The 23822-nt window shown below is 39.6% G+C and overlaps 1 protein-coding gene across 1 annotated transcript; it reads right to left on the reverse strand.

Annotated features, from left to right (window-relative positions):
• Positions 1–1691: 1691 nt before the first annotated feature.
• Positions 1692–23240, reverse strand: LOC307265587 (phosphatidylinositol 4-phosphate 5-kinase type-1 beta-like). The gene is made up of 15 exons (XM_080047347.1): positions 23165–23240; positions 18670–18910; positions 17173–17303; positions 15774–15891; positions 15519–15671; positions 14041–14337; positions 11710–11894; positions 10367–10447; positions 9955–10003; positions 9757–9841; positions 9531–9671; positions 9318–9408; positions 8387–8516; positions 7993–8061; positions 1692–2759 (listed from the first exon to the last, which is right to left on the reverse strand). The coding sequence occupies exons 2-14, from the start codon at positions 18739–18741 to the stop codon at positions 7996–7998; spliced, it is 1599 nt and encodes a 532-aa protein (XP_079903473.1). The 5' UTR covers positions 18742–18910; positions 23165–23240; the 3' UTR covers positions 1692–2759; positions 7993–7995.
• Between the last annotated feature and the right edge of the window lie 582 nt (positions 23241–23822).

The following is a 23822-nucleotide window of genomic DNA, read 5'->3' on the forward strand; positions in this document are numbered from 1 at the left end:
ATAAATCAATCTTGTTGGATATCTATCTAGGCTATTGTACTCTGGAAAACAGGAAAAAATAATAGTACCCTATATTTTTCTTACTCAAAAATAGTTTATCAATACACAGATTCAATACCAAGTTATTTCATTAGGCTTATTGACATTTACGTGGTTAATATAATACAAATGTTAATATTGTATAAATCCATCAACAATTAGGTCAAATTTCAAGGTTTATAAACAGTGACATTAATTGTGAAATGATGATGGTGGATAATAATACAAAACGTTATCAACCATATGTGCATGAATGTGAAGTAATGGCAAGGGAAGTGCATTTAACATGGGAGTATATGTAAATTTGTGTTCCATGTGTTATAAACATGTACAGTTTTTACAGTTAAAAACAAGAAAGTCAAGGTCCTCTCAGTGGCTTTTGTCATGTCACTGATCCTGTATTGATTCGAAGCAAACCCATCAGCCAGCAAATACACTATGAGGAATCACATTTACCATTGTGTGTGGTGCTATAAAATCTTTGAATCACCGATTTTGGGGATTTACCTGCTGTACAGCTGTCAATATAGATTGAGAAAACATGGATAATAATACAAATGCAGCAATAATCATTAACCAAATTGTGCACACATTTGTTATGTTGTTCTCTGCTATATATATACGCACATACAAAAGCAACCTGTCTGACTGGTTTAACCTGTTCAGTTTAAGGCTCTGGCATGTCTGATGTGAAAACAGTAAAAGCTGTTAACAAGCTGTTTACACTCTGCAATTTGTAAAGAGGGAAACCCGACTCAGCGCTAGGAGGTAACATATGATGGGGGCTTTGATGGCCTCACTAAGGAAAACACACAATACACATTATTTAAAGTAATAGGCAAGAATGTGTATGACAGTAATATTGTTAAGTTCAAATATTCACAAATTCAAAACCACATTTTAAAACTGAGAATAAGTACATTCACATTGTTCATTTATGCCAGATATACGCTGGAAAAAGATTTAGGATGTCCCGAAACATGCATGTCAAATACAGCTTGCCATAAAAAAAACCTGGATACCCTAATACATGTAGTATAGTAAAAAGTAAAAGTATGTGATTTGCAATGCAGGGACAGTTTGTAGTTGTGGACATGCAGCTATGTCCACCAACATCTTCTGTAATATTGCCAAACATTGCTGCACCCCCTTGTGTCTAAATAAATTATGACACACCACATGTGCACATTACACTTAAGTTAAATTAATTTTTTTGTTTGTTTTACAGCAACTTTAGAGAATGAAACCTCCAGCTAGTAAGCCTGGGCTATATGTTTTGTAAAAAGAAAAACAACTACTTCAAAACACTTATGTCTGCCTGACTGCTTCCGGAAGGTCCTTAACAATCATCTACACACCACCTTGTGCTACTACAGATGATAAGTGGATTACTTAGTCATGAAAGTTATTGAATGAAGGGAAGGCATGGTTATTATCTTTAATGGAAAAACTGTAATGTATTTAATGGGCATTTAAAGGTCACCTATCATACCCACTACTGCCGGAGAGCCTCTTTTGTTACATTTAAGAAATCATTTTACTTTATAATGAAGCTGTACACTGCATTTTCTGCATATTTCTGTAATGCCATTTATTTATATATACACTGCAGTCATTTATGATCAAAATGTTGGAAATGTACACTTACACACATTCAGAATGCTCAAAAAAACAGTGAACACTCAAAAACAATAATTATTAATTTATTTCACAAAGACGCGTCAAAGTATTGCTATATTACAGTTGTAGGCCTATACATCTCATCAAAGCACTGATTTTTTAAACCTTTAAAGGCACGTTAGAAGATGGTTGATATGTGTCCATCGTACAGTCGAGCTATTTAACTCCAAGTTTCAAATCAGTTTATAACAGTCATTAGTTTCAATAAACCCTGCTGAAGATTACAGGGACACTCTCTAGAGAAATGACACAGGGACGCATGAGAGGGCAACCTGATACCAAAAACATATTACAGCATGTTGCAGCGTTTTTCTGTTGCAATAGCGAAACAAACACAAGTCATTTTAACACCAAAACAATCTCATACAACAAGAAAACTAAGCAAATACTTTCTTTTGTCATAGAGGCTTCAGATTCTGATGTGTTTGGAGGAAAACAAATACACATAGGATATATAATAAATTATCAACATATTGTTCATTAGGGAATAAGTACAATGTATCACTGATGCTTATTTTTTTATGTCATGACACATAATTTGGCATTTTTCATTGGGGCTCCTGAACCCAGAATGATCTCAACACGGCTCTATGTAATCATAATGATTCAAAAATAAATTACGAAAGACAATGATTTCTCCATTTGACTGACTGATAAAGTCATACACATTTTTTTATCTTCTCTGGGATCCAGCCGCTGAGAAACTTTTTGCACAGAAAATCAGAAATCCAAGAGGAGAGGTTGGATTGAGCAGCAAAGTGTGCAATAAAAAAAGGTTGAAGAGCCAGCATCATAGTGTTTTATATTAACTGGGTAATAATAATAATAAATGTTATTTATATAGCGCTCTTCTCTCACTCAGAGCGCTTAATCGCGGGTAATCTCACCACACATAGACACATGCTGTGATTTGGCACAATGAGTTTGAAAAAAAAGAAAAGAGTCCCTGAGGCGCAGAGGAGACATGGTCGTCAACGTGGTCCTGCTTGTAGTTTGGGTCACCGTCGCTGTTTGGAAGTGGCTGGGACCATTTCTCCTCACTAAGAGACAACAACAAAAAGATATTTTCCCTCTGTCATTTAGGTAACAAAGGCCAACACTTGGGCTGCGTTCCAATACCCATACTCCCCTGCTATTTAGTATGGTAGAGAAAAAGGTTTAGGATGTCCCAATACATGTGGTCAGATGCATGCAGTATGCTGAAAAATATCTGGATGTCCTGCTACATCCGGTTATTTTTTAGTGTGGAAATCAGCATGCTTTTTTTGGGCGATTCTGACCCACAATCCACTGCACACCAGAAGTTACTTCACATCGACTGAACCTCCAAGTGAAAACAACCAGCAATGGGACAGATAAAATGTATAAGCAATAGGCAAGTAAGTTAAGGCACAATGTTACTATACAATAATTAAGTAAACGTATCTCCCAATGGTATGCCTGCTAACTGCATACCATTTGTATGTGATTTGGAATGCATGGTTGGTGTTAAAGGTACAGTGTGTATTGGTGTATTTAGGGGGAACTAGTGGTAAGATTCTAGATTGCAATACTCCATTGCTAACCCCTCCCTTTCTAAAAATGTACAGAAGCTACCGTGGTCTTCAAGGACAAGAAGCTAGTTACTAAAGATGGCATCATCCACCACTGCCTCAAGTCTTTCCACAATATCAAGTGTTGAGGTGAAGCTGCAATTAGTTATTTATTCTATAGTACTTCTTCTTCGTCTTCCAACAAGTGCATTTCCTGCGGACACTCACAATGAGGCCTTTAAGTTTTGTTCTGTGCTACTGTAACATGGCGGCGCATCCCACCACTTTGTAGATATAAATTGCTCATTCTAAAAAGGGAATCATTTCCTATATATTTATATGGCATTTTTCTCCCTCTCTCACTTTACTGTTCATCTGTGTCCCATGCGTTCCATGTGTTGCAAGTGAATATGCAGCGCCCAATGGGAAGAGGGAAAGGGAACGTGAGTGGCATTATAGCGTTAGGACTCACATAGCAAGCAAAAGTGGTGTAGAGTGAGTTTTGAGTGGCACAATTATGCAGACACCAAACTGAGCTCCCTGAAGTTCAATACAGCGGCGTAGTCTATTTATTCCACAAAGGGTAAAACAGGCTACAAGTGCCATATTCACAATAATAAAAAATTATCTTATGATTGATAACATGTTCATCTTCTTTAATAGGTTTGATGGGATGTCTTACACTTTTGCAAAACATTTAAAAAAATTAATAAGTAAAAATAAGTATGTTTTATACTCCTGAATAGATCAGAGTTCTACACTCAACAAAAATATAAACGCAACACTTTTGTTTTTGCTCCCATTTTTCATGAGATGGACTTAAAGATCTAAAATTCATTCCAGATACACAATATTACCATTTCTCTCAAACATTGTTCACAAATCTGTCTAAATGTGTGATAGTGAGCACTTCTGCTTTGCTGAGATAATCCATCCCACCTCACAGGTGTGCCACATCAAGATGCTGATCTGACATCATGATTAGTGCACAGGTGTGCCTTAGACTGTCCACAATAAAAGGCCACTCTGAAATGTGCATTTTTTTGCTTTATTGGGGGTCTGGGGACTCTGAACCAGTCAGTATCTGGTGTGACCACCATTTGCCTCATGCAGTGCAACACATGTTCTTCGCATAGAGTTTATCAGATTGTCAATTGTGGCCTGTGGAATGTTGGTCCACTCCTCTTCAATGGCTGTGCGAAGTTGCTGGATATTAGTGGGAAGTGGTGCATGCTGTCGTATACGCCGGTCAAGCACATCCCAAACATGCTCAATGGGTGACATGTCCGGTGAGTATGCTGGCCATGCAAGAACTGGGACATTTTCAGCTTCCAAGAATTGTGTACAGATCCTGGCAACATGGGGCCGTGCATTATCTTGCTGAAACGTGAGGTGATGTTCATGGATGTATGGCACAACAATGGGCCTCAGGATCTCGTCACGGTATCTCTGTGCATTCAAAATGCCATCAATAAAATGCACCCGTGTTCTTCGTCCATAACAGATGCCTGCCCATACCATAACCCGACCATTATGGCGACGAGCTGGAGTCAGGTCAAGACCCGGATGAGGACGACGAGCATGCAGTTGAGCTTCCCTGAGACGGAAATGACTTTTTCCGTCGTTACAACGCCATTATCGTTACTGTATTTTTAAATGCGGTGCGTTACTATGAATTGATTGAATAAACTGTGTAATCCGAAAGCACCCCTGGCTCCATACTACACAAACTGCTAGTAAGGAGAACGGTGGGTTAACAACAAGATAAGCGATTGTTATTTCTTATACTGTTTTAAGATGTGTTTTATTCAGTGTGGATGACATTATAACTGTCAGTTAGCGCCGTCACGTCAGTCAGCCGGAGCGCCTGTTTAGTGAAGTTTCTTTTTCTTTCTCTCTCTGTTGCGTGCGCGTTGCCGCAGTAACCACCTATCAATCCACGGTTGAAACACGCTTTCCCTGAGTGTGTTTGCATCGCCCTTGAGAGTAAGTGCATGGAGTTTCCCGATCTCTATAAATTATAATTTATGCACGTTATTAAACAGCCGCGATTCGCCGGTTGCAACAGCTGTTTAGCGTGTCATCATGAGCCGAATATTGCTACTGTTATTTTCCTGGGATCTGTATGCTGCTGTGCATGTTAAAGAAGGAAATAAACATAGGATAAATCCTTACTCCTCCTCATCGTCTCATGCTTCATAGTCTGACGTTTTTGGCCTTAAGTGGTGTTTTAGCCGACACCCCTGAAGTGAATCCAGTGATAGCAGATCAGCACGGTACATTCAGCAGTTTCCTCTACTACTTTTGTTGAGAACAAAATAGGCTAGGCCTAGTGCAGGATAAACATCTTGCTGTCTGTTGATGTGCAATAAATATTGAAGGTTATGTAGTCTACAAGTAGGCCTACCTGTCTGTTCTACTCATTTCAACTGACTGGTGAAAACTGCTCAGAAAAATCCAAATTTGTTGACATACAGCAAAAAAAAAATTTTTTACAGTAGGCTAACGCAAATAGTTACTTTCCCTGGTAACTAGTTACTTCTATTATAAAATAATTCAGTTACTAACTCAGTTACTTTTTGGAACAAGTAGTGAGTAACTATAACTAATTACTTTTTTAAAGTAACGTTCCCAACACTGGTTATGCAAACCAATTGTTTCAGCAGCTGTCTCAGTGGCTGGTCTCAGACGATCTTGGAGGTGAACCTGCTGGATGTGGAGGTCCTGGGCTGGTGTGGTTACACGTGGTCTGCGGTTGTGAGGCCGGTTGGATGTACTGCCATATTCTCTGAAACGCCTTTGGAGACAGCTTATTGTGGAGAAATGAACATTCAATGCACGAGCAACAGATCTGGTTGACATTCCTGCTGTCAGCATGCCAATTGCACGCTCCCTCAATGCTTGTGGCATCTGTGGCATTTTGCTGTGAGACAAAACTGCACATTTCAGAGTGGCCTTTTATTGTGGACAGTCTAAGGCACACCTGTGCACTAATCATGATGTCAGATCAGCATCTTGATGTGGCACACCTGTGAGGTGGGATGGATTATCTCAGCAAAGCAGAAGTGCTCACTATCACACATTTAGACAGATTTGTGAACAATGTTTGAGAGAAATGGTACAATTGTGTATCTGGAATGAATTTTAGATCTTTAAGTCCATCTCATGAAAAATGGGAGCAAAAACAAAAGTGTTGCGTTTATATTTTTGTTGAGTGTATGTATTTGAGGGCAACTACTGTGTGTTCATGTAACCAGTGGATTACTTTTGGGACGACAAGGTGTACTTGTGGCATCATGTGAATCCTAATTGCAGGGGCATCTGTCATGCTTTGAACATATACTGTGTAGCCTGTGTTTCCTTCCTGTGGATATTTAAAGGTTGAAGACCTTGTGAAAATGTTGCCTTTTTATACTTTTAAAAGCTGGTTCTTTTCAGTGTGTGGACTCCTCCAGCATTTCCTTTACTACCAATGTGTGTGCCATTACTGCTGACCCAAAACATAATTCATGGTTTTATATATTTTTTTCAAACCCTCAGGCAGCAACATTTTTCCATCTTACAGTCAGTCTGTCCGTCAAAAGGAACATCCTGTATGGAGTATATCTGTGTCAATGTTGAGATTGTACTGTGAGTACAGGTTGACTGGGGGGCGGGGGGAGGACAAATGTGATAAAAGTTGGGAACGCGCAAATCTCTGGTTAAAAGTCAAGGAATTATATGGCTGTCAGATACAATCCTTTACCCTCCCTATGGTTTTTGCATCCCAGTGTCTTCTGAAAAGAGGCTTGGAGAGGAGATTAACTCTGACATCTGCAGCCCCGAGTGGAACTGCTTAATGTAGGCTGAAGAACAGCTTCCCATAAGCCCTGAATGAGGATTTGGCTGTTTATATAACTGAAGTGCTGTAGAAAAGGTTTTTTTTTTCTCAGGCTTGAGTCGGCTGAGTCACACACTGACTGTACCCACGTCACGGGGACTCGAGGACCCGAGAGCTGCTATACCACAAAAGAAAAAAAAAAAAAAGCTCCAGGAAGGCCACAGAAAAATTGCATGCTGTGATAGCGGCAAACGACAGGCAGGAATATGTAAGCATGTTACGGACAGGGAGGCCAATGTGTCCCTGTCTTTAAAGGTGGAGTCAGCAATTCCGGAGAACGATTGTTGTCAAAGTCAGTGAATGTATCGTCACAATCGCCACTTTCCATACTGTGTGCGCTGAAATAGCCTATGCTGTTAATACACACCCTTAGCTCTATAAACGATGTAAACAGAGGGGGGGCCACTGAAGCCGGCAATAGGCCAGTTTACAGAGCCTATGCTGTGTATTAAAGCTATAGTGTGTAACGTCTGTCGCCCCCATGAGGAATTTTGAGTAATTGCAACATCATTGTCTGTGCATTTACAAGAGGTAAGCCTTCAGTGATAGTATTCCTTCTGCTGCACATCCAAGTTTTTTCCTAGCAGTAGAATCAACAACTGAAACATTTCTTGGGTTTGTAAACGCTGCCATACTGATAAATACAGAGAAGGTTTTGTGGAGCTGACAAGCTTAATCGATTTTTCTGTCAACTCGTTTGGTGATGGCTTGAATGTAACCGACATTCATTCATATTCAGTGTGTTTGACAAAGAGGGAAACACGCGTTCTCCAGAATCGCTGACTCCACCTTCAATGAAGCCGACATCAACCGAAGAACAGAAGTCAATAGAATATTCCACGGGGGTGATTTGCTGCTTACAGTTTATGGATGCGCGGACACAACGGACTGATCAACTCCAGCTGGTCCCCTGGGTGGGACTGTGTGACGCTGAAAATGCAGAGACACCCAGTGACCCCCGGATTCATTGGGAATAATATTCCCCAAACACACCAGTACAACATCAGGCCTACCGTTTGTTAAGCTTTGTTTTGAAGGAAACATTAAGCTTATGAGAGTACAGCTGTCTTAAATATATTAATTATATTAGATGGTAACAAGGAGACGGATATCTGTTGTTCTTAACATGCTTTTTCCTAACAATATTAACTAAGCATATCAACTTATGCTTATTTTTAGGTTCAAAATTGTAATTCGGTTTCAACTACAATGCATGCAGATTGAAAAAAAAAAAGAAAAAAAAAACTCCTCATACCAAGTAGACGTCCAGTTCAGCCTCTGAATCAGAACCTACCACGAGCCACTCAGAGTCTGATTGGCTCCTGGTGGGAGAGGTCAGAGGATCATCCAGAGCGATGGTTGAGCTGGAGGCTCGCCGGTCCCCACTGCAACATAAAAACACAGATGAATAGGGTGTTGTGGAAGCAATTTTATATTGTTTATTGGTTTTATTTTACCCTTGTCCCTACATTCATTATTTGATCACTGAATGATGTGTATTCCCTCTCATCCTTATTTTGGTAAAACTTTACAATAAGGGTACATTGATTAATGGTTAGTTAATGCTTAATAAGGGTTAACTAACCATCCTGTCTGGACTTTTGCTGTGATTAAGTCATCCTAGGTGTGGGGTGACACCCTAAACTTCTTGAGGGGTTCAAAGTAAACCCATCATATCATTTACATCATCCGTGCAACTCCCATACTCAACTGTCAAAGTCATCAAAAGCCAGACTTGTATTGATCCATTGTAGTCTTCCCTCCATTTTTTCATGGCAACCCTTATGTATAAAGTATTTTGTGTATTTTTGCTTGTACATTTTTTTCTAGATATGTAACTGTGACTTGATGAACAAGTAACTCATGCTACAATTCCTTTGGTGACTTGTCACCACTAATATTCTCCTCATAATTGCTTTTTATCATGTATTTTGAACACATGGGCCCTTTAAGAAAATAAACTCTTCTACACTATATACACTGTAAAATATACAATTAAAAAACTATATACTGTATAAAACACCTGTTTCTATTGCACATCTTTTAATATTGTCACTGCTCAGTTGAATAACATAAATCGTCCTTTTTGTCAAAACAATTTTTTTTTTAAATATTCCTTTAACAGTTGTTTATCTGACATGTTGAAGATACAGAGCTCAGATCTTGGAGCGTCACATGTGAAGTACCTGTTTTCCACAGCTTCTCCATCGTAGCTGGGGGGCTTGAAGGAAACAGCAGATCTTGGCAGAATATCTGGTTGCTTGGAGGAACTGTAAACTGTCGTGAAGGGCACGTCATCATCGATCAATGAATAAATCAAAAGCATCTCGTAAAAAATAAATGAAATCACACAAATGTTTTTGTTAAAATATCACATGACATTGTTCCTTTAAGCTTACAGTTTCCATCCAGGTTGTCCATGCTCTGGGCCTTCTTCTCCTCCTTCTTCTCCTCCCTCTGTGGGGAAAGGATCTCCTGAGAGGCGGACTTTAATGCATAGAAGGAACCCTTCTTTCTCTTTGAAGATGCTCCTCTCAAAGCTGAAGACACAAAGAAATAAAGTATTAGGGATAAAATACACAGGATTCCCAATGCGACCAGAGTTAAGGTAGTGTATCGACTTACGGTGAATCTTTTTAAATACAGTGGAGCCCATGAATTTCAGAAATCTGTCGGCGTAAAAGCCGGGCCTGTGAACCGACACTGTGTCCTGAAAGGCAAAGGGATGCTGTCAAATACACACAACACACATGCACATTTGCCCACTTGTGCATGTATTTGGACACCTTCAGGATATGAGAAGATTGTGTGTATGTGACATACCCCATCATGTACAAGAGCTTTCCAGGAGTGTTCCACCTTCTTGATAAACCTGAACATAAGAATTAAACATGGAATTACATTTGACCCATCATATAAAACAATGTAGTACTTAAAGTGAGCATACACTAACTGTATGTCAATGGACTCTACTGACATATTGTGGGCCAAGACATTGATGATGATACATTTATAAGTAAAAAAAAAAGAAAAAAAAAATGTTGACACTACGCCATGAAAATAGTTTCTAGTAGAAGAATTACAATTTGAACCTGAAAATGAGCTTATATGTGGCTCTTGAGCTAAACCAAATAAAAAATGTCATTTATTGATAATAATTTAACCATCAAAAAGTCTAAATGACAATCTGTATGTCTACAAGTTAGAGAGTAGTGTGTGTGAACTGTGAGCTCACCTATACGACTGAAGGATGTCGATGATTCCCAAGAAGATAAGGAGGTTCTCGTCTTTATGTTTGGCAGGAATTCCACCAAATCTGAAAAGAAAAAGATGTATTGATTAATTCATAAACCTTTATTTATACTCGAGAGATCATTGAGTGGTGACGCTCATTTACAATGACGCAGAGTCAATAATAATTGATAAATGTAACCCTTATTGACAAAATTCAGTAAAGGACCCTATCATTTTCTTGGTGGTTTTGACAACAGTTACAAACATTGCACAGACACCATTACGACCATTTTTTTTTTTTTTTTTAAACCTTTATTTATACAGGTAAATCCCATTGAGACCGGAGACTCTTTTTCAATGGAGACCTGTTTTCCTTTCCCACGTTACCATTCATACACCGATAGCAGGCTAACTATCGACATTCACACGAGGCAAGGTGGGTGAAGTGTCTTGCCCAAGGACACAACAACCATGACACAGGTGGCAGGGCGGGGATCGAACCTCCAACCCTTTGATCATCAGCCGACCCGCTCTACCAACTGAGCCACAGTCGCCCTAAATTAATTAAATTAATTTCCAGAACTGGCTATTTTGCAACATTTCCAAACAGTGAGGTTGCGTTCCGAATCGCATACTTTCTACTATATAGTATGTAGAAAAAAGATTTAGGATGTCCCGATTCTTGTGGCCAGATTTAGGATGGTTAGAAGTACCCGGATGTCCTACTTCATGCGGCCAAGATTGTTAGTGTTGAAAAGTGCATCCTATTTGGGCGATTCTGACCCACAATCCAGTGCGCACGTGAAGTGACGTAACATCGACGAAGCCTCCATATGAAAACAAATGGGGATGCGACGGATATAAAAGCAAGAGGCAAGATCAAGGCGCAATGTTATGATGAAATAAGAGAGTAAAGTATGTCCCAATAGTATGCCTACTGCATCCTAACTAGATTATTTTTATCGTCGGATGTAGTATGTAGAATAGAAAAAAGAAAGAGTATGCGATTCGGAACGCAACCTGAGTGTTATTGTGTGGGAAAGAAGTTTGTGTAAGAAAAAGCAGAAGAAGAAAACTAAAAAATTAAATGATTAAAAATTTGTTTTAGCATTTTAAAGCCATCACTGCAGACTATGGACCACTTGATATTTTTTGGAGACCATTCCATTTTAACTATAAAGGTTTGAAGCAAACAATTTTTCACACCCTATAGTAATGCTTTTGCACAATGCATAACAACATCTCTGGCATTTACTTACAATAAAAAAGGAATATTTTTCCATATTACATGGCCTACAAAGCCAAGAAAGCAGCTACATAGCATTGATAAAGAAGTGTCCTTACGTCTCGTCATCAGCCACAGGTTGGTGGTCCTTGACGTTGCCCTGGATGGACTCCAGAGCGGTGGAGTAGAGAACCTTCTGTCCCTTCCTGCTGTCAAGCCGGTTCTCTCTGCACAGCGGCTTCCTGTCAGAGACGTGAATCCCCAACAAGAGGCTGTAGTCCATGATCTTAAAGCTCTCCAGCACCTGATGAAAGAACAAAAAAAATCAACATTTGCAACTCCATTTTTAGAGATGGCTAGATCAATTTAATCACTGAATTTCTCCTTACGACCCGCTATCTGTATGTAGTGTATGCCCTGAAAAAGAAAATCCAGTGTTAATACACAGCCTAGGCTCTTTGAATGGGCATGTTGCTAGCTATGGAGGGGCGGGCCAAACCCCTCTGTTATCATACCCGTTTACAGAGGCTAGGCTGGGTATTAACACTACTTTTTTTTTAGCGCACACAAAGGGATGGGATCATGGAGGAGAGATTCACTGATTTTGACAACAAGCGTTCTCCAGAAACGTTGACGCTGTCAAGTCACAACAGGCTGAAACTTGTCCCATTTTACAGGTTTTACAGCTTGTAATTAAGAAGTGCAGCCTACATTTTATATTGTGTTTTAATTTAGCGCTTACATACCTCCATGAAGAAAACACAAATATGTCTTTGTAAAGACAAAACTCTTTTTTTGTATTCTGAGAGCTTGCAGTTGTCTCACTACAGCAGCATGGAGCACATCAATAACAATATATGCTGCGATCCTATTTGTTAAGTACATAGCACAAAGGTTCATGATTGGATTGTGCATTTAGTATAGGAATTGGGACAAACCATGTGACATCCTGTACGTCCGAAGATGATCCTGCAACTGAATTGGGACCTAGCGTATATAAAACCTGAACTCTGACATCTAATCTCTTTGAACCAGATATATCAGAAATTTAAAAGTACCGGTATCAGATTTTTCAAACAAAAACAATAAATTGAATGGTGAAATAACAAATACAGTGGGTCCTGCTTTTAAAGGGCTAACCCAAAAGTACAGTAGCCTAAATCCCTCGGACCAAAACACTGATTTCATGAAGCAAGTCCTGTAAACAAAGAGCCCTTACTTTACCCCGTTGGCTAATACACACACACGTTGAGGTCTTACAAAGGGCTCAAAAATAGCACGTTACACCCAGACGGGTCAGTTTTATGCTCCAGAGTCCAGCAGCTCAGCCTGATCTGTAGAGTCAGGTGCTTGGCTCTGCTGGGCGGGCGTTAATCCTCCATCAACTGGCTACTATTGTTTACACTAATGAAACAGGCAGGCGCTCATATGAGGTCATCAAAACAGCTTGGGGTCGAGCAAAGGGGAATGTGGTTCAGAAAAAATGGACTGTCATGGTTGCATAATGTTAAAGGAATACTTCACCTATAGGGAACCTATCGTTATAAAATCGCCATTATAGTATAATGAATGAGGTTTTTCTTCCCTCAGTCTTACCTTGGCCCAGCTGTCCTGTTAATCCTAACCCTACATTTAACCATTTGTGATGTCACGTATGGGAACATGTAAGGTTAGACAGTGCGACCATAAAACACTCTTTCTGCCTTTTTTCAGGCTAGGATGAACCAATTTTTAAAATGTTTGCACATGTATACTACATAGTCTTTAAAGAAGAACCCCATGTGAGGTGGTACGAGTGCAAAGAACGTATTTCGATAAAATGATTGAACAACCGAGTTAAACACAATCAACTGCAATTTCCATAATCGACTTATCGCTTAAAGGAATAGTTCCACTTTTTTTTTAAATATATTTTTGGGGCATTTTTATGCTTTATTGATAGTACATAGAGACAAAGGTGAAATGGGGCAGAGAGGGGAGTGACATGCAGAGAACGACCGCGGGCTGGAATCAAACCCGGGTCTGCTGCAGGGCCCGGCCCGGGGGGGGACGCCCTACCAACTGAGCTAAGGGCGCCCCCTTAGTTCCACATTTCTAACTTTTAGCCTTTTGCATCACTCTCCGCCTCAAGAAAAGGCAACAGAGACCGTTCCTGTAACCGTGCATGCATTTTTGATATACGAAATCGGCAAAGGTTTCTCATCCAGGTTAGCTTAGCTCCAACACTGGTAGTCAAGGGGAGCAGGTCAACATCAAATAAACGCTCCTGTGTGCTTGTTGGGACTTGATTATTTACCACGTTATGTTGCGCTCTATATTTTCTATCACTTCATGTCATTTTAAAATCAAAAACATAATGGAAAGAAACCAGGAAGTGCCCGTCATGGTCAGGTATGCATTTTGACCCACTGCCAACAGATAAACAGGAACCCCTTTGTGTGTGAACATACCCGACAGTCCCTCTGCAGGGTCTTCATCAGGGCGTTGTAGGTGTCATGGTCAAAGTGCAGGCCCTCGTGGATGTCCTGGAAGTCCAGGTCTTTGAAGGTGGGCGAGGACTTGACGCGCTCTTTGCGTGAGGCGCGGCGTTTGTACGAGGAGCCCTTCAGGTCGTACTTGTAATGCATCTTCATGGCGCGCGGCAGCACGTTGTTCATCACCACCACGCGGGCCGTCATACCACCCAGCTGGATGCAGTACAGGCCATAGAACTTGGGCAGCAACGTCCTCGGGTTCTGATTCAGATTCTACAATGACAGAGAAGTAAAAAATACGTATTAGTCAAATGTTAAATAAAAACATCAACACAAGTCTCTAGCCCTAACCCTAACATTGTTTTAAACTATAGTGCGTAACTTCTGTCGCACCCACGAGGAAGTCTGAGTAATTACAACAACACTGTCTGCGCAGCTGCATGAGGTAAGCCTTCAGTGATCGAGCATCAATAATTTTATTCTTAGCAGTAGAATCAACTGAAACAATATTTGGTCACTTTTGGGGATTATTTTTGGCTCCTGCGCCAGTGTCAGGGGGCGACACCAGTTTGTAAACACTGCCATACTGAGAAATACAAAGAGTTTTTTAGGAGCTGATAATTAACTTTGTGTCAACTCATTTGTCGATGGCTTGAATGAAACCAAATGTCTTTTGTCTGAAAAAGTTATGCACCTTAGCTTTAAGATGCGTGTAGGTCCAAGAAAAAAATATTTTCAAAAACTATAATTGTAGTTTAAAAACTATAGAAGAGCCAGTTTCAGCAGCTGTACGGTAGCTTATTTGTAAAATTCAAACAACACATGCATTTACAGGAAAAACGGACTGCTCTGTCACCAAAGAACCTGCCAAAAAAGAGGTGGTGGTTGAGGGAGAAATACCAACCAGCTGAATGTAAATGCAGGATGTATGGTAGTCAGGTTATTGCAGTATGTTAATGTGTTTCCTGATACATGGCCCCATTATAAACCTAGGCCCAATTGATCCTTTATGGATCAACCATGTAAACGACTTAGTATGGTAACGGTGTGTAGTCAACTTAGATGTTCACTAAATTGTTATAAGTCAACAACATAGAAACAGACTAACTCATACTGTACAAGCCTGGGAAGACCCTTTAGGAGCACATGTAAATGGCTGAAGGCACTTTGTCAAAATCAGTGAATGTCTTTCTTATGTCTGTACTGTGTTGGAAAGAGCGTGCCTAGACTCTGTAAACAGGTATGCAAACAAATGGTATGTAAACAAAGCGGCCCAACATAGCCAGCTAGCAACATGCCCATTTAAAGGGCTTATGCTGTGGTTTAACACCAGATTTTTATTTTCAAGAGAACCCCACAGAAAAGTCCCAAGGAACTCTACCCTCAGCAGTTTGATAAAGACGTATGCTCATGTGCACATAAACACAGTCTGTTGTTTGAGAAAGGGTTCTCACCATGTAGTAACCAGGAAGCAGCTTTTGCAAGAACTCTGCCTCTTTGTGTTGCACCGTCTTGATGATGAACTCGTCGTCGCTGGTGAGGTAGAACCAGGAACTGCTGGCCCCGGGGTTGGACAGCTCGATCAGCGGCTCGTTGCACATGGAGTACTGAAAACGCACGATGATGCAAAGTGCCGCAATCAGATCGAGACAAACTTCCTCAAACATTGTACTGAATCAGAGTGACAGTGTCCGTCTCCCCCCACTCACCAGATAGTCGTCTGGCTTGATTCCAAACAGCTCCCTGAAGTAGCGAAATGCCAACGGTGCGTACGTTTTCAGGCGGAAATCTGGGTAGTGATGCGCCGGAGTCATGTTGCTGCCCTCACTGTGGAGGACAAACAAAATGTATTGAAAAATCAGGATAAGAAAAATACCAATGTACAAAACAACATGGCTGTTTGCAACATACTAAAAGTCCTTTTTTCAAGGAAAATATTTTGTCACAGTAGGAAAAGCAAAGGTGTAAAAAAAGATGAAGGCTGAATTCCATTTGGCTTCTTCAGTTTTAAGGATCCTGGTTTTGCCCAACTGTCACACTACCATGGCTTACTGGGACACTTCAATAGAACAGAATAAAACCAAGTAATTTTCCTACTATGTCAATGTCTCAATGTCTGCTGAGAAGAAGCACTATTGCTCAAATGTGTGGTTTTCTACTAAACAACTTGAAGTCAGGTTGTACACTTTCAAAATTAACTTCCCTATTTTAACATAGACTAAAAGCCATGTTACATGCCTAAATATTTGATAAACTGTTTTGTTAATACACAGCCTAAGCTCTGTAAACTGGGATGTAAACAAACGGAATGTTAACAAAGGAAGCCCACAGTAGCAAGAAATCTGCTGTTTACAATGCATAGGCTCTGTATTTACACTGGGGTTGCGTTCCGAATCGCATACTCTTTTTTCTATTCTACATTCTACATCCGACGATAAAAAGAATCTAGTTAGGATGCAGTAGGCATACTATTGGGACATACTTTTCTCTCTTATTTCATCATAACATTGCGCCTTGATCTTGCCTCTTGCTTTTATATCCGTCGCATCCCCGTTTGTTTTCATATGGAGGCTTCGTCGATGTTACGTCACTTCACGTGCGCACTGGATTGTGGGTCAGAATTGCCCAAATAGGATGCACTTTTCAACACTAACAATCTTGGCCGCATGAAGTAGGACATCCGGGTACTTCTAACCATCCTAAATCTGGCCACAAGAATCGGGACATCCTATATCTTTTTTCTACATACTATATAGTAGAAAGTATGCGATTCGGAACGCAACCCGGATTTTTTTCTAGCGCATAAACAGATTTAGACATTTGTGATTTAAAGCTGGGGTATGTGATTTCTGATTGGTCAAAATTAACATGAGCTCTACACTTTGACCTATCAGAGCGAGGCTCCGATTCTCTGTCCTTGTTGGCTGTTGGGACTGTCCTTTCACTTCAGCGGTTGAGGTATTTGGATTCGAATCTCTATCCCAACTGCCATTTTCTCCCCAAATCCTCCACCCCAGCTTTAAGTGACCTTTAATTTTATTAATATGAAATTGACTTTGAGTATAGGCCTAACGTCAACACTCAAAAGGCATAGAGATGAGATTTTACCTGGGCAGGAAAACGCTCTCCACCACAGAGAAATCTTGCATGAGAACATCTCTGTCTGGTTTAGAGCTGAGGTTACCCACAGCATAACCGATGCCCAGCTGGATGGCTCCTTTCAGGGCAGCTGCCGTGGGCTAATGCAACATAACAGAGAAGAAAAAAACACATTTTTGTTAAAAAAAATACATTATTTTATTTACATTTTGCAGTGTGGTTCAAGCAATAGCAGTGCCAGTCAGTTAGTCAGTCCATCCAATATATTTTCTCTAATTAGCTTAATGATGGCATGCTATCATGCCTGGGTGATATTATTTGCTAAAGATCAGCATGTAGCATTGGCACTGCAACAACAACAACAACAACATATATATATTTGTAATTGAAAAGCAACACAGTAGCCTATAAATACACAGACAATTGAAACATTACATTGCCTCATTGAACAAATATGAGGAGTGTGTTTGTGTGTATGTATTTTATATTTTAACAGGCTGTTTTCTTCCAGCATAGGATCGCTGTAGCTATATCCTTGGCTTTGGGTAATGTCACTGCACGAATGTTGGAATATCTTGAAATGTCTAGCCGTGCAATTGGCTCTGTGAGGCTATAGGTCGACTACATGTGGAGCTTTGAGCTAAATGCTAACGTCAGCACACTTACATTCTCTCAGGGATTTTAGCTTGTTTTCATGCTAACGTGCCTTCTTACCACAAGGCCTAACACAAAGTACAGCTGAGCACCTCATGGAAAAAGTCAGGGGATCACTAAAGCCATTATTAATCCAGTGGCCACCATGAATGTACAACATTTGTAGCAATCCATCCCTGGTAGCAACATACAAAAGAAGCTTTTTTCACTGCACCATTTCTAAACAAAAACTGTTTGTAAACATGACTTTCTTCGGTTGTCTTAATTCATAAGAGTCAGGCTTTGACTGATTGAAAGTCTCCCAAATAAGCATTGTGTGTGTGTGTGTGTGTGTGTGTGTGTGTGTGTGTGTGTGTGTGTGTGTGTGTGTGTGTGTGTGTGTGTGTGTTTCTAAGGTGTATGCGTATGTCTACACAAATCGAATCAAAATCAGCTTCATTCTTTAAAAGAGCATTTAGCTAAACTTTCTTTGAGGTTCCCCCTTTTTAAGCACTTTGAGATTCTTGAATATAAAGTGCATTATAAATAAAATGTATTATTATTATTATTTGTATAGCCCAATAATCACAAAAAGATATTTGCCTCAGTGGGCTTCACATTCCGCACAGTATGACACCCTCTGACCCCTAGCTCGACTGAGAAAAATCCCAACAGGATTTTTTAAAATCCCATCGATACAGAGATAAGTCCAGTACAATAGATTGTACTATTTAGTTTTGCTTTAGTATATGCTATTTGAATGACTTACCATATATGATCAGTATTGATATTAGAAATGATTCAGAGTGGGGTTAACGGTCATAAAAACAGAGGATTGAAAATACTGCATTGTTAACATTGGAGTCCACTTACCTTTTTATGATCCTTTGACATTCTAGAGGGTTTGGTTCCTCTTCCTACACTGTCAGGGCTGGTGGCTGACATCTTTAGGACAGAGAGAACTTGATGAGAGGGAAGCTCGGACGTCCTTCCTCCAACTGTGAGGCTGACTGAGTTCCTTGTTTCCAGTCAATGATGATGGTCAAACCCTGACGCAGTGATGTACCTTGAATGGGCTTCTTTACCGACAGTGCATTGTCCAGGTACACAGCTCCTGTAGATGAGGAAGAGAGGAGAGGAGTTAAACAGTGTGTGGCATTTGCATACATGTCAATGCAAGGCACATGACAGACTGCACGGCTACAACCGTAAACCCAAATTGCATTAGCGTTACAAACCCTCCCTCAGTTTTGTTTGCCTAGCTTTAACTTCCCTTACTCCAAGAGGGACCTTTAGAAGGACTTGCAGACGGATTTACAGTGTACAGACCTTTCTGTCCAGGGCACTGCGTACCAGGGTTTGTGTGAGTCCTTAGGGTCCAGAATCCCTCACAATAACAACCCTTGATCCTAATGAGTAGGATTACATACCAAATTCTCCTGTTTTATAACAGTAAACAAAAGTACTATATCCCTTTCTTGACACTGAATTTCCTTAAATCCTATTCGAAACCTTTCTGGAGTTGTTCCAAAAAGGTTTATATAAATTCTTACACTTTTCCATGGTAAAATGAAGTGAAGGAACTTTCTGCAAATGCGGCATACACTATCTTGTTCTTGTTCCAAAAGTATTTTACATCAGATTGGACTGTGAATGTTAAAGGCTGTTTTATTTGTTAATGATGTTCCATATGTAAATGAGGTCAGCTAAACAGAAATGAACTATGGCCGCAAACTCAACAACCTGCTCATACAAATGACCCACCAATGAAGACACACACACATGGCATATATATACTGGCTGATCAGACCATGTCTGACACACAGGGGAAACCACACAATCACACAAAACTAATTAAAATACAAATAACAATCAGAAACAAAACAATTATTCCAAAAAGGATATCTTATTTAGACACAAACCAAAGTACTTACTATAATGTCAATCAAGTGCAGCAAACATGTTTAAATAAAGAATGAAGCTCCCCCGTGACATGGCAAGGAGTGCCACTGACCAATTTGGCCTCCCCACCCCACCCCTATAAAGCAGTTCTCTACAGGTGACAATCATGATGCGATCAAAGAGTGAGTGAGAAAGTTATCAGACCCAGCAAAAGGATAAGCCTAAATATTACAAAAGAAACTGTTAATAGTCAATTGGCTAGCCATTCCAAGCCAAAGGCACACCTACATAAATCCCATTGTCAAGAAGAGTAATGAGGATACACTGATAATGAAAGTAACCCTCCATCCCAGATACTGATTGGCTCAAAGAGATCAACATTTGAAGGAAGAAACAGATTGTACAAAATTGCGTGCTACAAAAACATACCTTGGCACTGTCAAACTCCTGCATAAAGTATGTATGTGAAACAAAAGAACAAAACCCATGTGTCCTGTACATTATTAGTGATTAAGTGAATATTTGAAACAAAGAGCATGTATACGTAATGTGTCCAAGAAATAATATGAACCAACTTAAGGCAAAATAACTACAGATGTATGAGAAAATAAAGGGTGGGTGCAAGAGGTTGCCAACTCTAACATAGCTGTGTGGCCATAGCTGTGGCCATCACCCACAACGATGGGTCTTAAGTCTGCCACCAAGTGATTACTGTCACCACTCTAACAATACAAGATGGTGGATTGGTCATAACCATGGACATATAAAGAAACATAACACAATGAATTACTTATTTTAATCAGGCATAGTAAGAAGCTGCATGAATAGAGGAATGGAGCAGTTGAAACTAATCAGGAATAATTGGAACAGTAAGAAAGCATAGACACATGAATGTATCCACATTATAATACCAAAATGCCCTTCTTATGCACATTGAATTATGTTTAAACAATTTATTTTTTAAATGTGCCACAATTTTAGTTGTTTACTCAGCAGCATATATACAGGCCTTTCATACCTAAGTCCTGAAGGCATTTTCATGAATTGCTCGTTACTTTTTAGTTCCCATATGTTGCTCTAATGCTGCTAATCTTAGTACGTGAAAAATAAAAAGTTACAATGCTACCAAAAATATCTTTTGGGGCAAACTTGCAAAATGCAGCACATATCCTAACAGACCCTGTTTATTTTAAGCACTACCTCAGGAAGTGGTATTGTGGTCTGACTTGAGGAGGGTGAAACTATTCTGATAAGCGTCACCATGAGAAAAGCTCCTTTCTCAAGGAGCTGCCTCACAGCTCGCCAACTTGTTTGCATATTTGAAGGGAGGCTGAAGAGATCAAGAAACCTGCTAAAACCTGCTTTCTTTTTATAAATAGAAGTTGTGATTAGTGATTAGATAATGCTGTTAGTTGTGAGTTCGTACTGTCCAACCTTTGAACAGTTCAGTTTCCTGTGCGGCATTTTACACAATTCAAAAGACACAGAGTGACATACCAGCACAACATGGGTGGAAATATGCTGGATTAGGCATTTGTAAGGACATTCATTTGTCTTAGATGCATGGCTTTCCATTGAAAATGTATTTAAAATAAGACAAATACATTGTATGTCTGCCTAGTTGGTGATTAAATTAACACTATTAATACACCAAATTGCTAATTAGTAATTAACAGAGTACAAATACATTTGACTGGTAATGTAAAGCAGGTTGGGTCTGGTTGACTGTGGGTTAGGGATTCAATCCCATATGAGACAACTTGTGTAAAAATAGAACTGCAATCTTTTTTCTTAAAAATAGTCCAATCACTGAGCAGTATTCATGTTCTGGTGTATCTGAAGACATTTAACCTGAGCTCACACACAGACTGAAGGAATGTCAGTATATTACAGCATATCACACATCTGATATTGAGTGTCATGGAATTTACTGATTGTGTTGGTAAAATCATAGCAAATAATTTTTAGAAAACATCTTTAATTTTAAGGCGACAATAGGGTAAAATATTTAAGTTATATCATCCTGAAACTTTGCCTGTTCATTAAACACATTATTACAATTATTTGTATTACATTTTTTTCAGAAATGTTTGAATGTACTGTATATGAAAAACGAAAACGGAATGGGAAATATCTATAAGAGTTCAAATATTTATTTCATTTTACATAGGCTACATATTCCAGAGTCAAACGTTTTTACAGAAGAGATTTTGGATACGGCCTCTTCTTCATTTTATATTAAAAGAAAAATACTATGTACAGGTCTTAAAAACGCATTTCCATCATGTTTGAGCAGTTGGAACTGGCTAATATCTGGCATATATGCTTAATTAATGGATTAAACAAGTAAGTGTTAATCAGAGAGGGACGGGCTAATCACCTTGCAAAGTGAAGCATCATCACAGGAATGCAGATGTAGAGATAGTGATGGCTACTCCGGTTTCACAACTAAACAATGACAAACAACTGGGTCCTGTGTTATCAACTTTCAGTACTCAGTAATGGAAAATTCAGGGGAAAGCCAACAGGGTAGCAAAGAAAAATGTAAAGTAGCCTGTCTACAGTTTAACACTCACAGTTGGTTTCATAGTTAACAACATATGAACAAATCATTCTGTAATAACCTTCAGAATAGTGGTAAGAAAGACTGTGGAAAGTTGCGTTGATGTAAATGTTAAAGAAGTTGAGATAATTGGTTCAGACTCAGAGTATTGAGAAAACAAATGTTAAGATAATGTTAAAGATGGAACAGACAAGGTTTAGTCAATTAAACATCTACAGTACATGTACATTTGTTGGACCTTTTATTTATACTAAGTATTCAAGGAAACATGTTATGGCAGCGAAAAAGACAATCATCTCAAAATAGCCCAGTGCTTCAAAAAACAATGTTTTTGCCTACAGTGTCTCACATTATTATACACTTCAATCAACACAATATAAGAGCCATCTCTCACTATAGTGCAATACAATTAAACAGCACTTCAGCCTCCACAAGGATGAATCATCAACTCTTGACACCATCGGCACCTTCATGAAGCTATCGAGTATTGCTATGCTTGCTGCTGTATTTTTACTCAGGTGTACAGGTTATATAACTAGCCAGGCACAGGTGAACCCGTGTGAATATTCAAACTTCACGACCTATTGCAGGCTGCCGAACATTTGCATTGATGTAAATGATGAAACCCCAGCTCACTTGCCGGTGACATTTTACTGTCTACTGACTCTGACAGTGAAGGAAAGTGCAGCTGGTTTCCTCTTGTGATACCATCACCAGCTCATCTTCCCCCTGAGCAATACACAGGCTGTTATATAATACTTATACCAACAAGATCATACAACACAACTACAAAAAGGCATAACTACAGCTAAGTGTATATTCTATGCTGAGATATACAGAAAGTGACTCCGCCATCACTTGGTAACAGAGCTGACAGCGAGACAACACTCTCTGCCTTCTTACCTTTACAGACATGGTCGTGTGAGAAGACGGTGTTGGATGCAGGTCAGAAACACAGATGATGTGAGGCATAAACTCCTCCGTGGCAGACTGACTGACTGACTGACTGACTGACTGACTGACTGACTGACTGACTGACTGACTGAATGACTGTCTGTGGCGAGATGAGGCGCAAAGTGCAGCAGCAGCTGTAAGGCATCCTCACCACTTCCTCCCTCTCTCTCTCTCTCTCTCTCTTTCTCACTCCACCTACCTGTCTTATGAAATGTTTGTTGGACCAGATCTTTCTAAACACCTTCTACTCTTTCTAATGGGCTACTTTTGTATACTTTTGACTTATTCCATTGTGATATTTACATTTTTATTTTTACTTTTTTTAATGTTTCCTTTTGTTTTGTTCTAAATGAATTGAATTTGGTCATAGAAATAAGGTTTTTGCAAGGAAAACAACTAGTAGTATATTATCAAATACTTTAACAGCACATGTTTTAAAGTCAACCTTTATGTATTGGATAGGAGGAAAATATGAGAGGTGAGGGGCGAGACTTCCTCAGCTGTTGATTTGAAGTGGTGCACTGTACCTAAGTACAATTCTAGCAGGAAGTGTTGTGCTTTTTACACCACTACATTTATCTGATGGCTGTACTGGCTTTTCAAGTAA

Source organism: Ammodytes marinus, assembly GCF_949987685.1.
Source record: "Ammodytes marinus genome assembly, chromosome: 18".
NCBI lineage: Eukaryota > Metazoa > Chordata > Actinopteri > Uranoscopiformes > Ammodytidae > Ammodytes > Ammodytes marinus.